The 18,578-nt window shown below is 46.6% G+C and overlaps 2 protein-coding genes across 3 annotated transcripts in view; one reads left to right on the forward strand and one right to left on the reverse strand.

The window, feature by feature from the left end:
* The first annotated feature begins 75 nt into the window (after positions 1–75).
* Positions 76–4,022, forward strand: Mpc1 (mitochondrial pyruvate carrier). Its single transcript, XM_065437622.1, has 6 exons — positions 76–363; positions 500–503; positions 600–615; positions 713–793; positions 2,782–2,914; positions 3,852–4,022. The coding sequence occupies exons 1-6, from the start codon at positions 296–298 to the stop codon at positions 3,874–3,876; spliced, it is 327 nt and encodes a 108-aa protein (XP_065293694.1). The 5' UTR covers positions 76–295; the 3' UTR covers positions 3,877–4,022.
* Positions 3,984–18,578, reverse strand: part of LOC135906286 (exportin-4-like) — a 66,591-nt gene continuing 51,996 nt past the window's right edge. For both annotated transcript variants that reach the window (XM_065437611.1, XM_065437610.1), the window contains 4 exons: positions 15,725–15,981; positions 9,237–9,367; positions 5,523–5,733; positions 3,984–4,315 (listed from right to left, as the gene is read on the reverse strand). In XM_065437611.1, the coding sequence (XP_065293683.1) occupies positions 4,121–4,315; positions 5,523–5,733; positions 9,237–9,367; positions 15,725–15,981 (794 nt within the window). In that variant the 3' untranslated portion in view covers positions 3,984–4,120. The remainder of the gene's footprint in view (positions 4,316–5,522; positions 5,734–9,236; positions 9,368–15,724; positions 15,982–18,578) is intronic.

The raw sequence follows: 18,578 nt of genomic DNA on the forward strand, positions 1-18,578 counted from the left end.
TATGGCTTAGCTTATTCATGCGGAATAGGCCTCAAGCTACGCTCGCCGCAGTTTTGTAGTAGCTGCAGGAGTTCCTTAATGCAGCGGTCTGCTTGCACATTAGATCTAGTTCTCGCAGCGAGACATAATATAAGGGCATACGTCCTAAAAGACTGATTTCTTTCAATATAATCATGGTCGGAAGGAACTGAAGAGATTATTTTACTGTTTTATCGCTAGTCCCGCCCACTCTGAAGAGGTATTCGTCGACCCAAAGGGAAACTTCCCTGAGCCCTATATTCCGCGACATTGAAAAATGTCTCGATACGCCAGTCAATTTTTAAAGCAGTTGGGAAGCAAGGAGTTCAGAAACTACCTGTGCAGGTACACTGTATATTATGTTACTCCGTGAACAGCGCACATTATCCAGAACTGAGACGTTTCGTTTCTTCTCGTTTGTGTTCGCATGTCTGCTGCGGCGCGCGCTTTCCGGTCTGTGCGATCTCCTCTGACCTTGTAGTACTGTGAGTTTTCAAACCATTTACCTGTTCTTTCGCTCGTGAGAGATCAGTTCATTAAGTGAGTAACTACTGTTTCTCTTCTTCCTTGTTTGCGTGCAGCACTTCTGGGGACCAAGTAAGTACTGGCTTCGCACCATTCATTCAATGCGTAAGCGTGTATCGGCCCCGCTCATTTGCGGCGCCTTCGTTTTTCGTCTTTCTTCCTCACGTAGTTGCTAACTGGGGAATTCCACTGGCCGCTATAGCGGACATCAAAAAGGACCCAGGCATAATTAGCGGCAAGATGACTACCGGTGAGTTAAAAGATCGCTAAGCTTTTACTTTACTGCCCCTTGCGAGATCGCTGCGTATAAAAATCGAAAAAAGAAAAGGTGGGGGTGTTCGAAAAGCGACATTTTTTAATCGAATCGAGTGCCGAATATTTTCGATCTTTTAAACAGAGTGAAGTATAAGGGCTCCTCGGAGACCGCGTGGCAAAACGAACTTATTTACATTATTTGAGACATCTGATGGCATTAACAATTGGACGTCAGGTCCACTGAAAAGCTCTGAAGTAAGAGGACTACTTGGGACTTTCAAGTGACTGTACCTGGTGCACCATAACAATGACCATAAGAAACGAAGGAACAGAATGTCGCCAGATGCATGTCTGTAATATGAGGAGCAGTAAAAAAGTTCCCGGAATGGTGATCCAGCATGCAAATGTTACGACCCATGGCATTGCTTACCTAATCATTTTCAAAGTAGGACCCTTGTGCACAGAGACACTTGCTCCATCACTCCTGCGATTGTTGGAATCAATGGTAGGAGGCTTCTTTTGGAAACTGTTGGGAGTTTAGCCGTCGCATTTGCTTTGATGCCCTCCACGGTTGCAAGAAGTGTCCCATTGAGGTCTTCAGAGTTTTCAACCACCGTACTCTCTGGATCTCGCTCCATGTGACTTTTGTCTGTTCCCTGCTCTGAATATTGGCCTCAAGAGGGCACCTTTTGCAACCGTGGAGGACATCAAAGCAAATGGGATGGCTAAGCTCCGACAGATTCCGAAAGAAGCCTTTTACCGCTGCTTCCAACAATGGCAGGAGCAATGGAGCAATTGTCTGTGCGCACAAAGGTCCTACTTCGAAGGTGATTAGGTATTAATTGCCCTAGGTCATAACATTAGCATGCTGAACCACCATTCTGGGAACTTTTTGACTGCCCGTTGTATAGTGTATTGCTTATTGAAGAAGCTAAATGTAATACTACAGCACCGCACATAGTTTTAAATGAATCCAAACATGGCGCAATGGGCCAAGTAACTTGCTTTGCCTAAATCGATTCAGCAAATGCGTAAGCTCTCCGAGGTGAGACACGTTTATTAATTACTTAAGACCATTGTGTAGAACGGATCTCCTCCATGTATTCGCCCAGGAACAGGCTCATATGTGCAAGAACGGCAGTTCTCCTGCAGCAGAATAATTTGGAAGAGTCTCCACTTGGTCTTTGTCTGCACCAACTGATGATGCTTTTTATGGTATTTGAATGGAATGAATATTCAATAACATTGAGTAGTAATTCTTGAATACAAATTGAACCTAGCCCTTGCTCTTTGGTTCACATTTGAAATATCGAATAGTTGCACATCCCTTAAAAAAGGGGGTATGTAAGTAGAAGCTGTATGATAGTATGTGGCTTCAGTCGACAACAGAATAGAGTTGAGCCGTGTATCACCTGTCCTTGCTAAACGTTATAAACTACTCAATAACATGTGAAGAAATTTACTTATATCTTTCACTTTATATTTTTTTAATACTGTTGTCATCATCATCATCAACCTATTTTATGTCCACTGCAGGACGACTTATTAGTCTTACTGCAAGGCATATAGGATCTAGTGCTTTTTATCACAAAAACAAATTTTTGTTTATTCCTGTAGATAGCCTATGCACATTAAACAGTGCGCAATACATTGTTTTAACTAAATGGCATTTTTCAAATGATAAACTAAATACCGCCATGAACATACTGTTTCAATGCAAGTTTACTAACGTGTGTTGGTTGTAAGCAAAAAATCTAGAAGCACACTTCATCAGCAGCACGCCACTCAAAAACGTTACAACTGCCAATACCTGCACACAGCCAACTGGGCACACTATATTACAATTAATATTAGTTTGAACCATAGGCCTCCAGCAACAAATGCAAATAATTAGCATCTCCTGTGTGGAATGAGACAAGAGCCGATAAATTTTCACGAAAATTTTGGAGCTGACTTCTGCATTCCCCTTCGCTTCTCTTTCAGCATTGTGCATATACTCCTTGCTGTTCATGAGATTTGCACTCAAAGTGCAACCCAGAAACATGCTCCTTTTTGCTTGCCATTTTACGAACGAGGGTGCTCAAATTATTCAAGGATGCCGGCTTATCAAACATGAGTAAGTACTTTTGTTTCTCCATAGTGTTCCGAATATTCAAGTTCTTGCAACACTGTTGCTGAAATGGCAGACTAGGCAAGACTTGTACGGTGTTCCAAAACAATCACGTTACACAGTAGGGGAAAAAATGTACCCGCACCATCCAAGCCAGACCATCCACGTAAACTTTTTCATACAGGTGTAGATAAAGGGACATCTAGACATCAGCAAGCCCTAGATTTGAAGTTATTGTCAGCACTTTCATGAAGTCTGATTTGCCATTTAATAATTCACAAGTGTCAACCACCTTCAGTGTAGTAGTTATATATTCCCTTATTTTCTCTGAACCTGCTCACAAGAGAATAGTATCTTCTTGCATTGTTAAATTTTCCTCACATTGGGGTCTGATTATCTCTTTATAGGAGTTTCTCTGTTGCTCAAAGTGGTGGGCATTGTTGGCCAATGCAAACAAAACCTTGGCTCTAGCAACTGCTATAGTACTATATTACATTGACATCAGGCAACCTCCTTTTTTTTTTTTTTTTGAAACAAGCAGTCGTGAGAGAAAAATGGTAAACTCCTTTTCGAGCCATCACAAATATGAAATTTTGCATTACAAAGTGCTTTCTTGAAGCCAAACACAGTATCTTGCATCTTACAACAGTCACATGGAGTGCATGATTAAAAATGTGGGATTGGACCAGAAATGTTTTGATTTTGCTGTACATTTTGTTTTATACTATTTGTATTGCATTAACCAACTGTAAAGTGACATATTTTCTCGAAGTGTTGACACTAACTGCACAGCCCTCTAAATTGCCATAAGAACAATAAAATGTGTTGTGCACAGAATCAATTTTAAACGTAGTAAGTACGCAGCAAGACAAAGTGGCATTGCATGTCATTTTTATGTGCTATTTTCTAGAGGAATTAAGAGCTTCTTCAAACCTTCTTTCAGGTACCTAACAAGCCCACAGAAGTAGGCCAAGCCACTTAGAACTGTCTTCCAAACTTAGGAGCAATAAAGTGACCCAAGGAGAGTGAAGGTGTGGCCTGTACAGAAAAATAATGTCAGCTCGGAGACAGAAGATTAAAATTGTAGAGAAATAAAGCCACTTTACTCGTTCCAGATGCGAATGCGACTTTTTCCATTGCAAGGATGAAGACAACAGCGTTGAGTGGTCGGGGATGATTGAGGAGAGGGCAGTGAAAAGCTATTGAGAGGCGTCATTTGACGCACAAGAATCCCCGAACTTCTGTGACAAAAGCCTCGAAGGAGTCCCTGAAGCGGAGTCGGTTGGGCCGTTCTGGAGTCAGGGGTTGAGTACGAGTAAGAGCCTCCAAGGATTGGGCAAGCCGCTGCCCAACTGCAGGATCCTGCTGGCTTGCCACAAGTGCTTGGGCTAGCTGCGCGAAGCTTTCCTGTGAAAAACCAAAGCCACAGTGACAGTCAGTGCAACTGTTGCCATGTCGCAAGCGTGTAATACAGTCGTCGACCAGTCAACCACTGGGGTTGTCTGAAGGAAGCCAGTGGGCACTACAACTACGTGCTAATATAGTCTCCCGAGACCTAAGTGCAACTTGTGTTGCCAATCTTTGCCAAGAGTATTTGTTATGCTGACTTGTGCGCCAAAACATTGCGAGTGCTGTTTTTTCTCTAGCTTACTGCATGGAACTGTCCAATATATTTGACAACAATGACACTCTGCACTAAAGTGTGCATTTCTGAGTGGCATTTGTATTATTATTAGTGCTAACAATGCTTTAATATGATTTTAATGCACTGAAAAATGCCTGTGAGATGCGAGCTGATTTACTTGATTTTTCTGTGCAATACTCTTGCACTGAATGCCAATACTTCGAGAGCTCCTGAAGAGGAAGGCAACGATGCAACTGTGGCCATACTTGGTACATTGCATGACAAGTTCTAACGCTAGCCAACATATGGCATTTGTCATGATAAATTTGCTTGAATAGCCGTAGTGACCAAGAATCCATCCTCCATGACAATGAGCAAATTTTTCATTTGCAGTTGCAGATCTTGGGAAGATTGTTCACTGGTTTTGACTAACAGCTTTTTACCAGTCAGTCGCCAGTGAACAATGAGTTGCTTAAATAGATGTGTCACAAATTCCACTAATTACCTTCGTCTCGCCGACCACTACAGGCCTTTTTACAGGGTTTAGAATTCTGCAAGCACTGCCAATCTCGCAAAATGCATTGTCACTACACTACCTCATATGACCTTTTATTTGCCTCTACTTCCTACTTTTGCTGCACTCTAGCTTTAATTTTTACCTCAAATGGGGTTGTGAAAACTCCTCATTCCATCGTTATCACTGTCACACCATCGTCTTGCCATTACACACAAATGCTTGCATTATATCGATGCATATCATAACGAGGCTGCATAGCCAGCTGCCTGCAAAATGTTTCGCATAGCACTGATTCCCACACCTGACAACAACACTATGTAAAAAAGGAGCACAGCTGTTGCAAACGATCCAGTGCTAGTTTTAACATAAGTTCGGTAACTTAAAAGACGACCAAAGTGAAGTCTACGGCAGATAAACAGTCTGCCAGAAATATCCGGTCAACCTTGTGGTAGACAGATGCAATCTGTGCTTACCTGGAAGCAGCAGAGGAGAGCGAACAGCGCACTGCCAGCTAAAAGTGTGAGCTCGGCATCAACTGGCTGTAGTAGCACCATCTCTAAGAGCAGCTGCAGGAAGGGCTCGATAGCGCGCCCTGCAGGGCCAGTCTGGAGCCCCTGTCGGTGAATCTCCAGCGCTAGCACCGATACCACATCCAGGCAGAGACCTGACACATCAGGAGAGTAGCTGCACATTGAAAAGGGGCACCAGTCAGCAAAGGGACAGCAGCTTCTCCAAGGATACATCAGCAATGCAGGTCATGACCACTATGAATGGGTGTGCGAATAGTAATTTTGAGACCAAATCGAATACAAATGGCATAGTGAATCTAATCTCTTATACAGTGAAATCTTAATAAATGAAAATCGCTTAAACGAAACACTACCTTCATGGTTGGTTGGCTCTGTATTCATGTAGTTGTATTCAGCTTTGTCTCTCGGTAAATGTAACTCCCAGTAAAAGGAACCGACTTCCCTGGTCCCTTGAGGTTCCATTGAAAGAGAGTACACGATACAGAACCTCACTGATATGATCGCATTTCATGTCGGAAATAGTGGAGACAGCAGACGTCTCTGGGCCATATCGACATCAATTCTGAACTGTCTACTGATAGCCAGACAGCACTGCGCAAGCTCTTGCATGAATTCCAGAGCTGCTTTGCGAGTTCTTCAAAGGTATGCCAGAATCCCATCACTGGACACAGGATTATCATGTTCGAGGACACACGCCCGATACACCAGCAGCCTTACCGCGTGTCGGCAAAAAACACGAATCGATACGTACGCAGGTCCGGGACATGCTTGACGATGGCGTCATCAAACCTTCCAACAGCCCATGGTTGTATCCGGTTGTTCTTGTCAGAAAGAAAGACAGAACACTCCGTGTCTGTGTTGAATACCGGAAGCTTAACAACGTGAATAAAAAAGATGTGTATCCGCTGCCACGTATCGACGACTCGTTAGATAGGTTACAACGCGCCCACTATTTTATTGCGAAAGCAATACTGCTCGCACTTTCGGCCCATCGGTGGTCGTGGCGCCTCCTTACACAGCTGCGCATCACGTGACCATGTGACATCACGCCAGACCGAGAGACGGGGCCCCAGCTCGCGGCATCGATGGTGGAGGCAAAGCCTTGCGCGCCGCTGCTGCGGCGCTACCGAGAGAAGGCGCTCGCTGGTGTGACGTCACGCTTGGAGGATAAATGCGGCTACAGCTCGGCTCCTCGCAGTGGTCGGCGCGCTGCCTTGCGCTATGTCGGATGATGTATAGCCATAAGTTTAACAAAGGGCAACCATGTCAACACTATCAGCCGAACCAAGGCGCAGCCAAGGGTATTGCTTTCGCAATCTTCCAGGCTTAACCAAGCTAAGCCTTCAGCCAATTTTTTCTTCACTCGATTTAAAACGTGCCTACTGGCAAATCGAGGTAGACGAATGAGACTGCGAGAAAATAACCTTTGTGACTTCGGATGGTCTCTATGAATTTTGAGTCCTTCCTTTTGACTTGTGTTCAGCCCCGGCTACTTTCCAGCGAATGATGGACACTGTCCTCACTGAACTAAAGTGGCAGACTTGTCTTGTGAATCTGCATGATGTGGCTGTGTTTTCTGAAACGTTCGAGCAGCATCTTCACCACCTGCGGAGTGTGCTAGAAGCCATCCGATCGGCAGACCTCACACTTACACCGGAAATGTGCCACTTCAGTTGTGAAAAGCCCAAGTTTCTCGGGCATGTAGTAAGCGCCGAAGGGGTCCGATCCGATCCAGACAAGCTTGCTGCTGTGGCCGCATTTCCAGCTCCTGCCAATAAGAAGGCCGTCCGGCGCTTCCTGGGTTTGTGCACCTACTATCGCCTTACAAGGGATGACACGCTATTTGTCTGGTATAATGAGCAACAGGCAGCTTTTGCTGAATTACGACAGTGCCTACAGCCAGCACCTGTTCTTGCACATTTTGACGATGATGCCGATACAGAGGTGCATACCGACGCCAGTTGCATTGACCTTGGCACAGTGCTCATCCAACTTCAAGACTGAATGGAAAGAGTTATAGCCTATGCCAGCCGCTGACTGTCCCATGCCGAGGTGAATTATTTGACTATGGAGAAAGAATGCCTCGCAGTCATGTGGGCAATTATCAAGTTTTGCCCCTACCTCTATGGTCGTCCCTTCAAAGTAGTGCCGGACCACCAGGACCTCTGTTGGTTGGCAAGCATGCGCGACCGTTCAGAGGACAACTGGCACGGTGGAGCTTTAGGCTACAGGAATTTGACGTCACTACCATTTATAAGTCTAGCCGTAAGCACGAAGACACTGATACACTGTCCTATGCACAGATTGATTTTGTCAGTCAGGAAACAGAGGACGATGATGGCTTCCTGGGCACCATTAGTTCATCAAACTTGATCAGACGGCAGCGTGACGATGTTGAGATTCGACTGATCATCGATTATTTAAAGGGTTGTGGCACAGCCATGACGTCAATGACCGATGGTCATTAATGGTTACGGACTGGGTTCCAAGAGAAGGAAAGCGTAGCAGGGGGCAGCAGAAAGTTAGGTGGGCAGATGAGATAAGAAGTTTGCAGGGACAACATGGCCACAATTAGCACATGACCGAGGTATTTGGAGAAGTATGGGAGAGGCCTTTGCCCTGCAGTGGGCGTAGCCAGGCTGCTGCTGCTGATGATGATGATGATGGCACAGCCATACCACGCCATCTGTCCCATTCGTTGACGTCCTTCTGTCTACGAGACAACGTGCTGTATAAGAAGAGGGCCCATTTGGACAGCCGTGCTTACCTCCTGGTGGTTCCAAGAGACATGAGAGACGACGTCCTCTTTGCTTGCCATGACGAACTTGCATCTGGCCATTTAAGTTTCTCGTGAATACTCCCTAGAGTAAGCGAGAGGTACTATTGGCCCAGACTTTTGGCAAACGTAAAACAGTACATTAAAGGCTGTCGTGAATTCCAGCACCGAAAGACACCATCCGTTAAGCCGGCTAGCTTCTTTCAGCCAATTGAAGCACCTCACACGCCTTTCAACCAAGTCAGCATGGACATTCTCTGTTTGCCACTGTGGCCTCTGTGAAAAGGTGCTGAGCCGGTATTTTGGTCCGTATAAAGTACTATGCTGTGTCAGTGACGTTAATAACGAAGTGGTCTCGAACACATCATCACAGACACGGACTCGGACACAAAGACAACCGAACTTGGACATAGTTCATGTTGTGCACATGAACCCGTACACTGCACATTCTTTTTCCTCTCATTCACCCTTCTTTGTTTCTACTTTTCGTTTATCTTCGCGAGCTTGCCTCTTTGTTCACTGACTATGCCAGCGGAACATTTCTTTTTTCCTTTTTTTTTGTAATTTCGCTTTGACTGCATTGTGGTATCTTTTTTGTTTGTTTTGTTTTTATTGCTTACACCTATTTCACAGCATCGAGACGATGCTTTTTTCGTAAGAGGGGATAATGCCACATGTGGGTAATGGGGCGAGGGCAAGAGTGGGTTGAGCCCAAAAGAACAAAGAAGACCGCGCGCCTTCCCTGCTCACGAGCCAACCCCGACGGACGCGCTTCCCAAAAGCCAGCTCTGCAGTTTATTAAAACCCCAAGAGTACTTCTGAAGGTTCCTGACAATATGCACTTATATTTATGTTAATTCAAGAAAATTAAGGCCACCAACCTTGTCAGTCCAACTCTAATTGATCCTAATAGTGCCTGAAGTAGCTCCTCGGGCATCTGGCACACTCGGTCAGGATGTAGCTCACTGAGCAGAGCCACCAGCTTGAAGTACTGCATACACAGTGTTGGAAACTGCAAGGGTGAAATAAGTGATGCAAAAAAAAGAAAATAAGGACAGGAATAAGGAATCAGTTTAGATAGTAGATTCATCTTTAATATCTCTCTCCGCATTTTTTGGTGCAAAATGCCTGCCTAGAGGGGAGAAGGAAAAGGTTATTATGTGTCCTGCAGTTGGACAACATGCTGGTCACCATATTACCAGAAATTGGAAAGTCATCGCCAAGTGCTAAACGGCATTTGTGGGTGATCAACGACGAATTGGCCACCTTGTTTTGTCAGCAGGTGCTAGAACCTTCAATGTAGAAATGTTCCCCCACCTTCAACACTGGCTAAATAAGTTGAGGAAATTGAACCTCTTTTACCCCTCTCCCCCAAAATGTGGGCTCACTGTACGTCTCCGCGCATGGCGATAGACCCACCGCAGGTTCGAGCACCGAGCCGAAAGGCCTGGCCGGCTCTGGCCGTACGCATGGGCGCTCTCCCAGGAACACAAGGCGTCCAGGACAGTTAAGGCGTTTATTGATCACAAATGGCCAACACGTATCAGACTGCACCCAAAACACACGGAGTACACTCGGCGCCCGCGGTTCCCGATGGCCAGGAAAACGGGTTACACACCGCGTCGAACAATTGTTTGCGCATGCGGGCCGAAATGCGTTCGCAAACGCTAGCTAGCGCCTCCCGTCACCGACAATGGTCTGCGATGGTTCGGACACGCAAAATGTGACGCACTGAGCACCTGCAACTACCGCAAGGGTGGAACGCAGAGCCACTCAGCAAGCCACACTTACGCAAGCTGACAAAGCACGTGAACGTCCCCAGGCTGAGGCGTTGGGGACAAAAATAGGTGGTCGCTCACATACCTTGCAGCTTGCCTCTCGTGACCGGCGCTTGTCCCTGCCGCAGCCTGACTCCCCCGCGCACGGCGATCGTCCCCAGTCGGGGCTTCTTCCCTACGTCACGCCCCACGATCCAATCGGGCTGCGTAGCATGACGTCGCGGGACGCGGTCGCGGCGCCCGGGGAAAACGGAGCGCGGTCGAGGGGCAGGCATTTGGGACGGGTTTTCCTCGCAATGGCGAATAAGTCCGGAGCCTTAGGCACAGCAACGACTGCGCCCCAGTATACCGAAGGAACTCCCACAGTATGTAGATTGTATATATATACAATCGAACCCGACTATATCAAACCCGTTTACATAAAATTATTCTATATATCGAACAATTTCTGGTCACGGTATAGTTACACTAAGTATATATTGCAAAAATTACGCTTACATCGAACAAAAATATCAGCAACACCCGATATATCGAAAGTCAAGCAGCGGAAAAGTGCCCCCAGAAGTTGGCTTTCCCTCGCAGTAACGGGGAAACCTGGTGGCGCGGCTCCATCCAACCGCTCTCTCTACCGTGACTGCGCTGTTCGGGCTGCTCGGGCAAACTGGCGACACCCCCCTGCAAAAAATATGATCCTGGCCCGCCTGCAGCGCTTGCTCAGACAGCCAATCAGAGGCTATTGTGCTCTCGTCGTGCAAGATGGCGAAAGTGTGGGTTGTGTCGCTGCTTTTCTGGTTCATTGTGTTTGCGCCTTGTGGGCCTTCGCCCACAGTGTTGCTGTGATGAAGCAGCAGAATTCGCCTTTCGTCGTGAAGCTCGAAGTCATAAATCGGGTTGAACGCGATGAGAAGTCGGACGTCCCCACAGCGTGCAAGATTCCGAGGAGCACTCTCGGCACGATTAGGGCTAAAGGGGCCAAACTCGCGATCCGGTGCCCGTGGTGCCCAACGCTCTACACGGCCGTGTACAAGTTAAAACACGTTGGTGGGCTAGTTGGTTAGAATCCATGGTAGAGTGTATAAGCGCGACTGGACGAGGACGAAGAAAGAAACTTATACACTCTACCGTGTACAAGTGCTTTCTCATACATGCCAGTTTCTGCATACTCAGTGATGACAGTAAATTCTGGTGAATGTGATAAAGCTGTTGCTGGTGTTTGGAGCGAGCTGTCAGAATTTCCGGAAGCTGTTGACGAACCAACGGTGGACGAGTTTGTCAGTGCAGATGATGGTGTCGCGACCACGGGAGAGCCCGAAAACGAAGATTACCGTATTTACTCGCGTAATGAACCCACTCGCGTAATGAACCCACCCCCCACTTTTGTCGTCGAAAATTGATGTTTTTTTTTTTTACGTCGCGTAAATAACGCGCACCCGCCCGCAGGGTCGGTGTTCAGCATGTTCGCGTTATCTCGGCTCAATTGGCCGGCGCTGTCGACTGTCGACGATCATAAAATTGTCTGATCGCGCAGTGATAAAATAAACATCATTTGAAGCCAACGATGCTGAACACCGGCGACGCGAACGCGGGTGACGCGGGCGTAGACTGCACGCTTTCGTTGATCGTTCATTGACCTTGCATGATTCGTTGGTGGATGCACAAAGGGCTTTACTGGGGCGTCCTCTTTGAAATGGGGTGACGGCAGTTTCCACCACGCTCGGCTATTTTCTTTGTATTTCTCAAACCAATTTGTCAAACTTCTCTAGATTCTTTTTTTTTTACAATGATGATGATGATGATGCAGGTTGCCGAGTGCCATCTATTAAATGCAAAGCAAACCTCTGCTTATAGCGCCATGCATGCGCGGCGGCGGCAGAACGAAGTAAAGACAACGCACTTGGACAGCATCGGTCGCCATTTCGCCAGTCCTATTTTGTTGCTGTTTAAGTGCTTCGCTACGACCTTTGCATTATTTCGTGCGTGCTGTGCATTTTCTGCGCGTTGTGTGATGGGGCATAACGCTAGCTACACGGCCGGTTTTAAGCTCAAAGTCGTGGAGCATGCTTTGGAGCATGGCAATCGCGCGGCTGGACGGCATTTTAGTGTAGACCCCGTGCGTGTGCGCTACTGGAGGAATCAACAAGAGGAACTCAGAGCGACGAAGAAAGATCGCCGGGCCTTTCGCGGGCCGAAGCAGGGCAAGTTTCCTCGCGTCGAGGAAGAAGTTCTGAGCTATGTGAAGAGGCTCCGCAACGAAGGATGTGCCGTATCCCACGAGCTGATACAGAATCACGCGTGGGCCACTGCAAGAAGTCACGGCATTGCCGCGAGTGAATTTAAGGCGAGCAGTGGTTGGACGACTCGTTTCATGTGCCGGAACGTGTTGTGCCTCAGAAGGCGTACTACGTTATGCCAGCGGCTGCCGGCAGACTGTGGGGACAAAGTGCGTGATTTCCACCGCTTTGTCATTCGGATCCGTGAGGACAAAAAGTTCCTGCTGTCGCAAATCGGGAACGCGGACCAGACGCCTATAAACTTTGACATGCCAAGAAACAGCACTGTCGATATGAAAGGTGCGAAAAGTGTGCAGGTTAAGACGACGGGCGCCGAGAAGCAGCGGTGCACCGTGATGTTAGCTGTAACAGCGGACGGCAGGAAGCTGCCGCCGTTCGTCGTCTTCAAAAGAAAGACTCTGCCAAAGGGAACTCTTCCTGCCGGTATCCACATTCGCGCCCAGGAGAAAGGGTGGATGTCGGCCGAGCTGGTGTCCGACTGGCTGAAAACAGTCTGGGGACGGCGGCCCGGGGCTCTTCTCCTGCCATCGCTGCTTGTTATGGACAGCTTCCGCGGCCATCTGGAAAAAAATGTCCGCTGCCGAATGAGCGAGTTACGCACGGACCTCGCTATCATCCCAGGTGGCTTGACATCAGTGCTGCAGCCCCTTGATGTTTCCATTAATAAGCCCTTTAAGGACAACGTGCGCCGGCTCTATACAGAGTGGATGGCCGCGGGAAACCACGACCTGACTCCCGCACGTAAGATTAGAAGGCCCACCATCGACATGCTCTGTCGATGGATTCTAGAAGCATGGAGTGTGATTCCCAGCGAGATGGTCGTCCGCAGCTTCAAAAAGACGCATCTCCAACAGCCTCGACGGCAGTGAAGACGACGCGCCGACGAAGACGACGCGCCGACGAAGTCGCAAGCGATATGAGTGGAAGCGTGGATTCAGATAGCGAGCCCGAGTGAGACAGACCATAAGCAGCCAGCAGCATGAAAATAAAAATGAATTTTTAATTCACATTCATCGCGTACGTGTTTTTACTATAAAGGTAAGGTTGGGATTGCGATTTTCCTATCTTCATTGTGACATGAAATTTCGACCTAAAAAATATCTAAATTTTTTTTCCCCGCGTAATGAACCCTCCCCCCAAATTTATGTCAACTTATCTGGAAAAAAGGTGGGTTCATTACGCGAGTAAATACGGTACATTGCCGACATCGTACCGAGCACAAACGAAAGTGGGCACAATGAGGAAAGCAACGACGGTCCTTGGCCTACATTCTCCGAAGTGATTGATGCACTCGCACTAGTCCGGTGCTTCTGCGCGAATCCGGAAAGTTGCAGCCTCAGCCGCTCAGACTCATTTTGACAATGTGGGGAAGCGCGTGCGTCGCAGGCAGCGAAATTGCCCAAGCAGAAGAAAATGCAGTACTAATTTATGCGAAACTAAGCAAGTTTCATCAATAAAGTGATTTTATAAATGGTATGTGCTTTTATGACATCTAATTATTTAGCAGGACTATATCGAATTCTGCTCTATATCGAAATGATAGGCGTTTTTTTGCGAGTTCAATATAACCGGGTTCGATTCTATATATATATATAAAAGCTTGATGCAAGATAACTAGCCACACTTCCACTGAACAGGTCGTCTGAAGGAAGCGATGCTTGGAGGCATCGCAAGATGGGTCCATGGAGCATGGATTGCCCTCCCGCAGACGATGGTTTCACAGGGCTCCAGAAGCAGTGTGGCAGTTCTAATGCATTAAAAGAACTGAAGATGAATTTCTCTGGTCAGTAGACAGTGAATAGGAGGTGTCGTCAGACTCCACTAGCCATTAAGGTTCAGCTGTGTGCATGCCTGTGTGCCTTTGTATGTTCCATAATATTGTTTCAACATGTTACGCAACGACTCTCATTTCGTTACTTGTTGTGAGTGGTAGAATCGGCACCAATTACTTAATTGGGCGCTGATATAACTGCATGTTACGATCGGTGGCACGGTAGAATCGTGCAAAGATGGTACTACTGGCAAGCATGGGGAAAATCATAAATAATTTACCAATGATACTGGTTTCTACAAATCAGGTTCCATTTTGGTACTACAACTGTCACACACAAGCACAGCCAGAAGAAATGCATGCAGCATTCTTGGTAATTTTTTAATTTCTTTCGTGAGCAGCATAATCGTACATAGCCTTACTGCTATACAAAATTAGCAAATCTTTCTCTATCCTGTGATGTTACAATAAATCTCATGACACCACGTTCACATTTTGAGCATAACTTTAATACAGTATACTTCCATTAATTCGACTCTGCTTGATCAGATTTTTCGGTTAATTCGATACCGACTGAAGGTCCCAGTCGACGTCAATGCGTTTTTTTGGGCCCAAACTTTGGTATTTCGATTCTAAAATTGGCCTTTGCCGGATAATTTGAACTTGCCCAGTCAGCACGCATGTGCCTGACAGCTATGGAGACCTGAACAGCGACCCCTTTAGCCCTTTAGTGGAACTGTCAGTCTCGACAGAACTTAGGGGACAGTGAATGCATTAGACACATGTCAATCCCTTGTCGAAAACGCCTATTTTCAGCCTATGCTAGGAAGACCTTAAACAATAACCATAGCTCACAAAGTCTGATTATGGTATTTACACGATTACAATGTGCGCCGTTTTTTTGTTTTTTTTTTTCTGAAGAAAATTCGGCTGAAAATCACCTGCGTGGTGCAATCGAATACGAAACCAAAACCACCTTCGAAACATTCAATGCTTTACCGCGTAACACAACATATTGCAGCGAAGCCGACTTTAGGAGACCAGCCGCAGTCGTGCAACATGTATTTCTCTAGCTACAGATACTGTGTGTTTGTTATATTTCTACTTTGTTCGGGAGCTTTAATGTAATTTCTACGTTAGTTTTCTACTTTAGACACATAGAAAGTGGGCGCACATTTGGTTCAGGGAGGTGTTAGATTCTGGCAAATACTGCCAGATAAGTCAGCTGTGTGTTTTGACGTTTTTTCTGCATCTTGTTTAATTCGACCTGCTGGATAACTCGATCATTTTCATTGGTATCATCGGGGTCGAATTAATGAAAGTCGACTGTATCAAACTAAAGTGTCTTTCAAGTGTTTAGCAGCCTTCATATCTGCCGAGTGCCATCCATTTACATGCAAGAAACGTACGGTAGAGTTCCTATGACGTCAAAAATGTGTGTCAGTACTTAGAAATTCCCAATTCTGTATGCAAGAGGAAGGCTACAGTCCTGCAAATGTCGCGCATCAATTAGTATGAGAGAGACTCACCTGTAGCAGCTGAGCATTGAGCAAAGGCATGAGAAGCCGCAAGCCTTCCACAGCTATGCCAGGGGCTGGCACATCAAATTGTGCTGCAGCTTCGCCAGTGGCATTGCTGTTGGCAGCTCCTCTGGCCTGCGCCGTAGCCGTGGACGGACCACCCATGTACAAGAAGTCCTTCGAGAGGAGCTCTGTCAATAGCTCCAGCAGCTCCCCCAATTCGCGAACGTGGCTATCCTCAGCAGTCGCCTCTGTCGTGAAGAGGCCTGCAAGGAAGTATAGCCTAATTAGCGAGCAAAGCTTGGCAGTAGATGCAGTAATGCATGACAATGCACAGGATCAGCATAAAAATATACTGAAACCACTAGGAGTGTGTGAACACCAAAACTGAGAAAATTAACGCAAGACATTCATGCTTACAAATGTTCTGCACAAACACAGCGCTACAAATGCTCAGGAGGCTACTCACATTATGCGAGAAGAATGTTGGTAGCTGTCAGTAACTAACTTAGGTACCTAGGAATCAAGATCTGCAGTATCCTCTACTCTTATGAAAGGAAACCAAATTAGTATGCCAGCACTGATAACTTGCTGCATATACAAAAGTCTGGAAAAATTTTCCAGTCGATAGAATGTCTGTCGAAAAGAATCAAGTGTTTTTTATCCAGGGGTGTGTGAACACTCGAATATTACTGAATTGAACCAAACAGTGAATGTTCGAATCATTCAATTTGCAAATCGAATATGTATTGTTCAATTTTTCAAATATTTAATATATTTGGTGTAGAGATCCGCACAGTGCCACATGTCGTATGCGCCACGATGTACCACGCCGCTTCACTTTGTTTTTGGCGCAAAAGGAGCGCCAAGCTCGCCGTGGACAGGCCACCCCGGCTGACACAGTAGTGGACTTTGTCACTGCGAGCGCTCCCCAACGTCAACCCGCACAAAGCTGCAATTCACAAAATGGCGCAGCATCGGGTGGGGCTAGTTCTATCAGTACAAGGTTCATTTGGGTCAGCAGGATCGATCAAAATGATAATGCAACATGGACAGAGGGCACAGCTACAAAAGCAGCACGTCATAAAGTGCAAAAGCATATGCAAAGATCAGCCCAATTAGCCGCCAATAGACACACAGATCGCTTTGGAAACATGGCAATGAACTTCATGCCGCTACAACAGCCATCAATTTAATCCACATGCATTTAATCCACACGCACTCTCTCAGGACCAATCAGTGATGAGCCACCAATTCCGCAGCGACTTGCAGCCCCTTACCAAACAGGGCAGTGGCAAATTTTCGTCACAGCCATTTGGCCTAACTGGCACTGCTTGATCAGGTGTCGGTGACCAAAGTTCCATTTTGGTGTCAAATTGATGCAGATCTATTCACAGCACTGTGACACTCACAAAGCCAACACCTCGCAAAGCGCCACAAGTCTGTGCGGCAAGTTACCTTAATTATATCTTACATTTTTTATAAACATACACACTGATACTGGTGGGGAAAAAGTGCTAATGTTACATTTATGGTCGAGCCCACTTATAACAATATTCAAGTGCCACGAGAATGCCATTGCTATAACGAATAATTGTTATGATCGGGTTGCATGAAAAATGTCAAAATGGGAAATATCAGAACTGTTGTGAAAAACTATAATGGCAGGTAGACCCAGTGCTCCTCCCCATTACCTTTCTCCATCTGGCTGTCGGTTGTGTTGACTCGTTCAACTGTTTAGCACTGCTTCCTGCGCGGTCCGATTGCGTGTAACAAGCCGCAGCTGTCGGCGTTCAAGAATGGTACTGCTTTAACTGCAGAGCAGCATCACTGGCAAAGAGTGACACGTGAGCTCTGCCGAGGCGTCACTTTTCTGACTTAAAGGAGTCTATTAAGAAACGCTGCAACGAGATTGTCACAAGCATCTCCCCAATAATAATTCGCGAATGTGTCTTTCTCCAGTCGGGCCTCAACAAAGGGCTGCAGGTGGAAAGAGCAAACCTGTGCAGCTCGCGCGGTGACACCAGCATTGCCAACATGCTCCCACGCACTAGCACTCTCCCCATCCACAACGGCACGGAGTTCAAATTATCGGTCGCGGTGCGAATTTCAGTGTGAATTGGGCGGGATGCGTTAAATAGACAGTTTTCGTATAGCGTACGCTATTCCATTGCGTACGCTAAAAAATAGTGAGTCGTCACTGCGCATGCGCTGAACGCTAAATAAAATAGCGGGTATAGCGGGCGTACGCAACGGAAACGAGTTAGCGTTAGCGTTTTTGCGTGGTTTGCGGAGTTTGCGGGAAACATGGCAGCAGTCCCGGCTGCCCCGCTTCGAATCGAATTTGGCGTTGCTTTTGTAAAATGCGCTTCGTTCGTAGCAAATGACTGTGTCAACGGCTTTCGCTTAGTCTCAGGCCGTTTCGACGACAGAGTATTATGGATAACTTCGTGGTGTTTTGGAGATCGCTTCTCATTTCGAACGAGTCGAAGCCTAACGAAAGAAACGTTCGAGATGTCAGCGCCACCTATCGCTACAGGCGCGAAATAGCCGCAACGACGGCATATGGCTTCAGAGATCCGAAGATATCGTCGGCCAACTAAAATTGCAGAAAACGTGCGCTGCTTAGCGTACGCTATATTATAGCGTATAGCGTACGCTATAGTTGCGTACGCTAAACTAAAACTGTCTAATATTGCTTTCGATACATTGTTGGGCGGACCACGGCGGCTACTTCGAATTATCCGAAATTTTGGATTAACGAGTTGTGAATTAATGAGCTTTTACTGTACTTCGTTTCCAGATCTATAGCAGTGCACTTTCTTTCCACCAGCAATGTCGCGAATTGCCGATGATCAGCAGG

This window comes from Dermacentor albipictus, chromosome 5 (genome assembly GCF_038994185.2).
Source record: "Dermacentor albipictus isolate Rhodes 1998 colony chromosome 5, USDA_Dalb.pri_finalv2, whole genome shotgun sequence".
Taxonomy (NCBI): Eukaryota; Metazoa; Arthropoda; class Arachnida; order Ixodida; family Ixodidae; genus Dermacentor; species Dermacentor albipictus.

Coding starts and splice junctions, on each gene's coding strand:
- Mpc1 (XM_065437622.1), top strand. CDS start 296: ATGTCTCGATACGCCAGTCAATTTTTAAAGCAGTTGGGAAGCAAGGAG. Junction 794..2,781: donor TAGCGGCAAGATGACTACCG/GTGAGTTAAAAG, acceptor CTTCTCTTTCAG/CATTGTGCATATACTCCTTG. Junction 2,915..3,851: donor TGCCGGCTTATCAAACATGA/GTAAGTACTTTT, acceptor ACCTTCTTTCAG/GTACCTAACAAGCCCACAGA.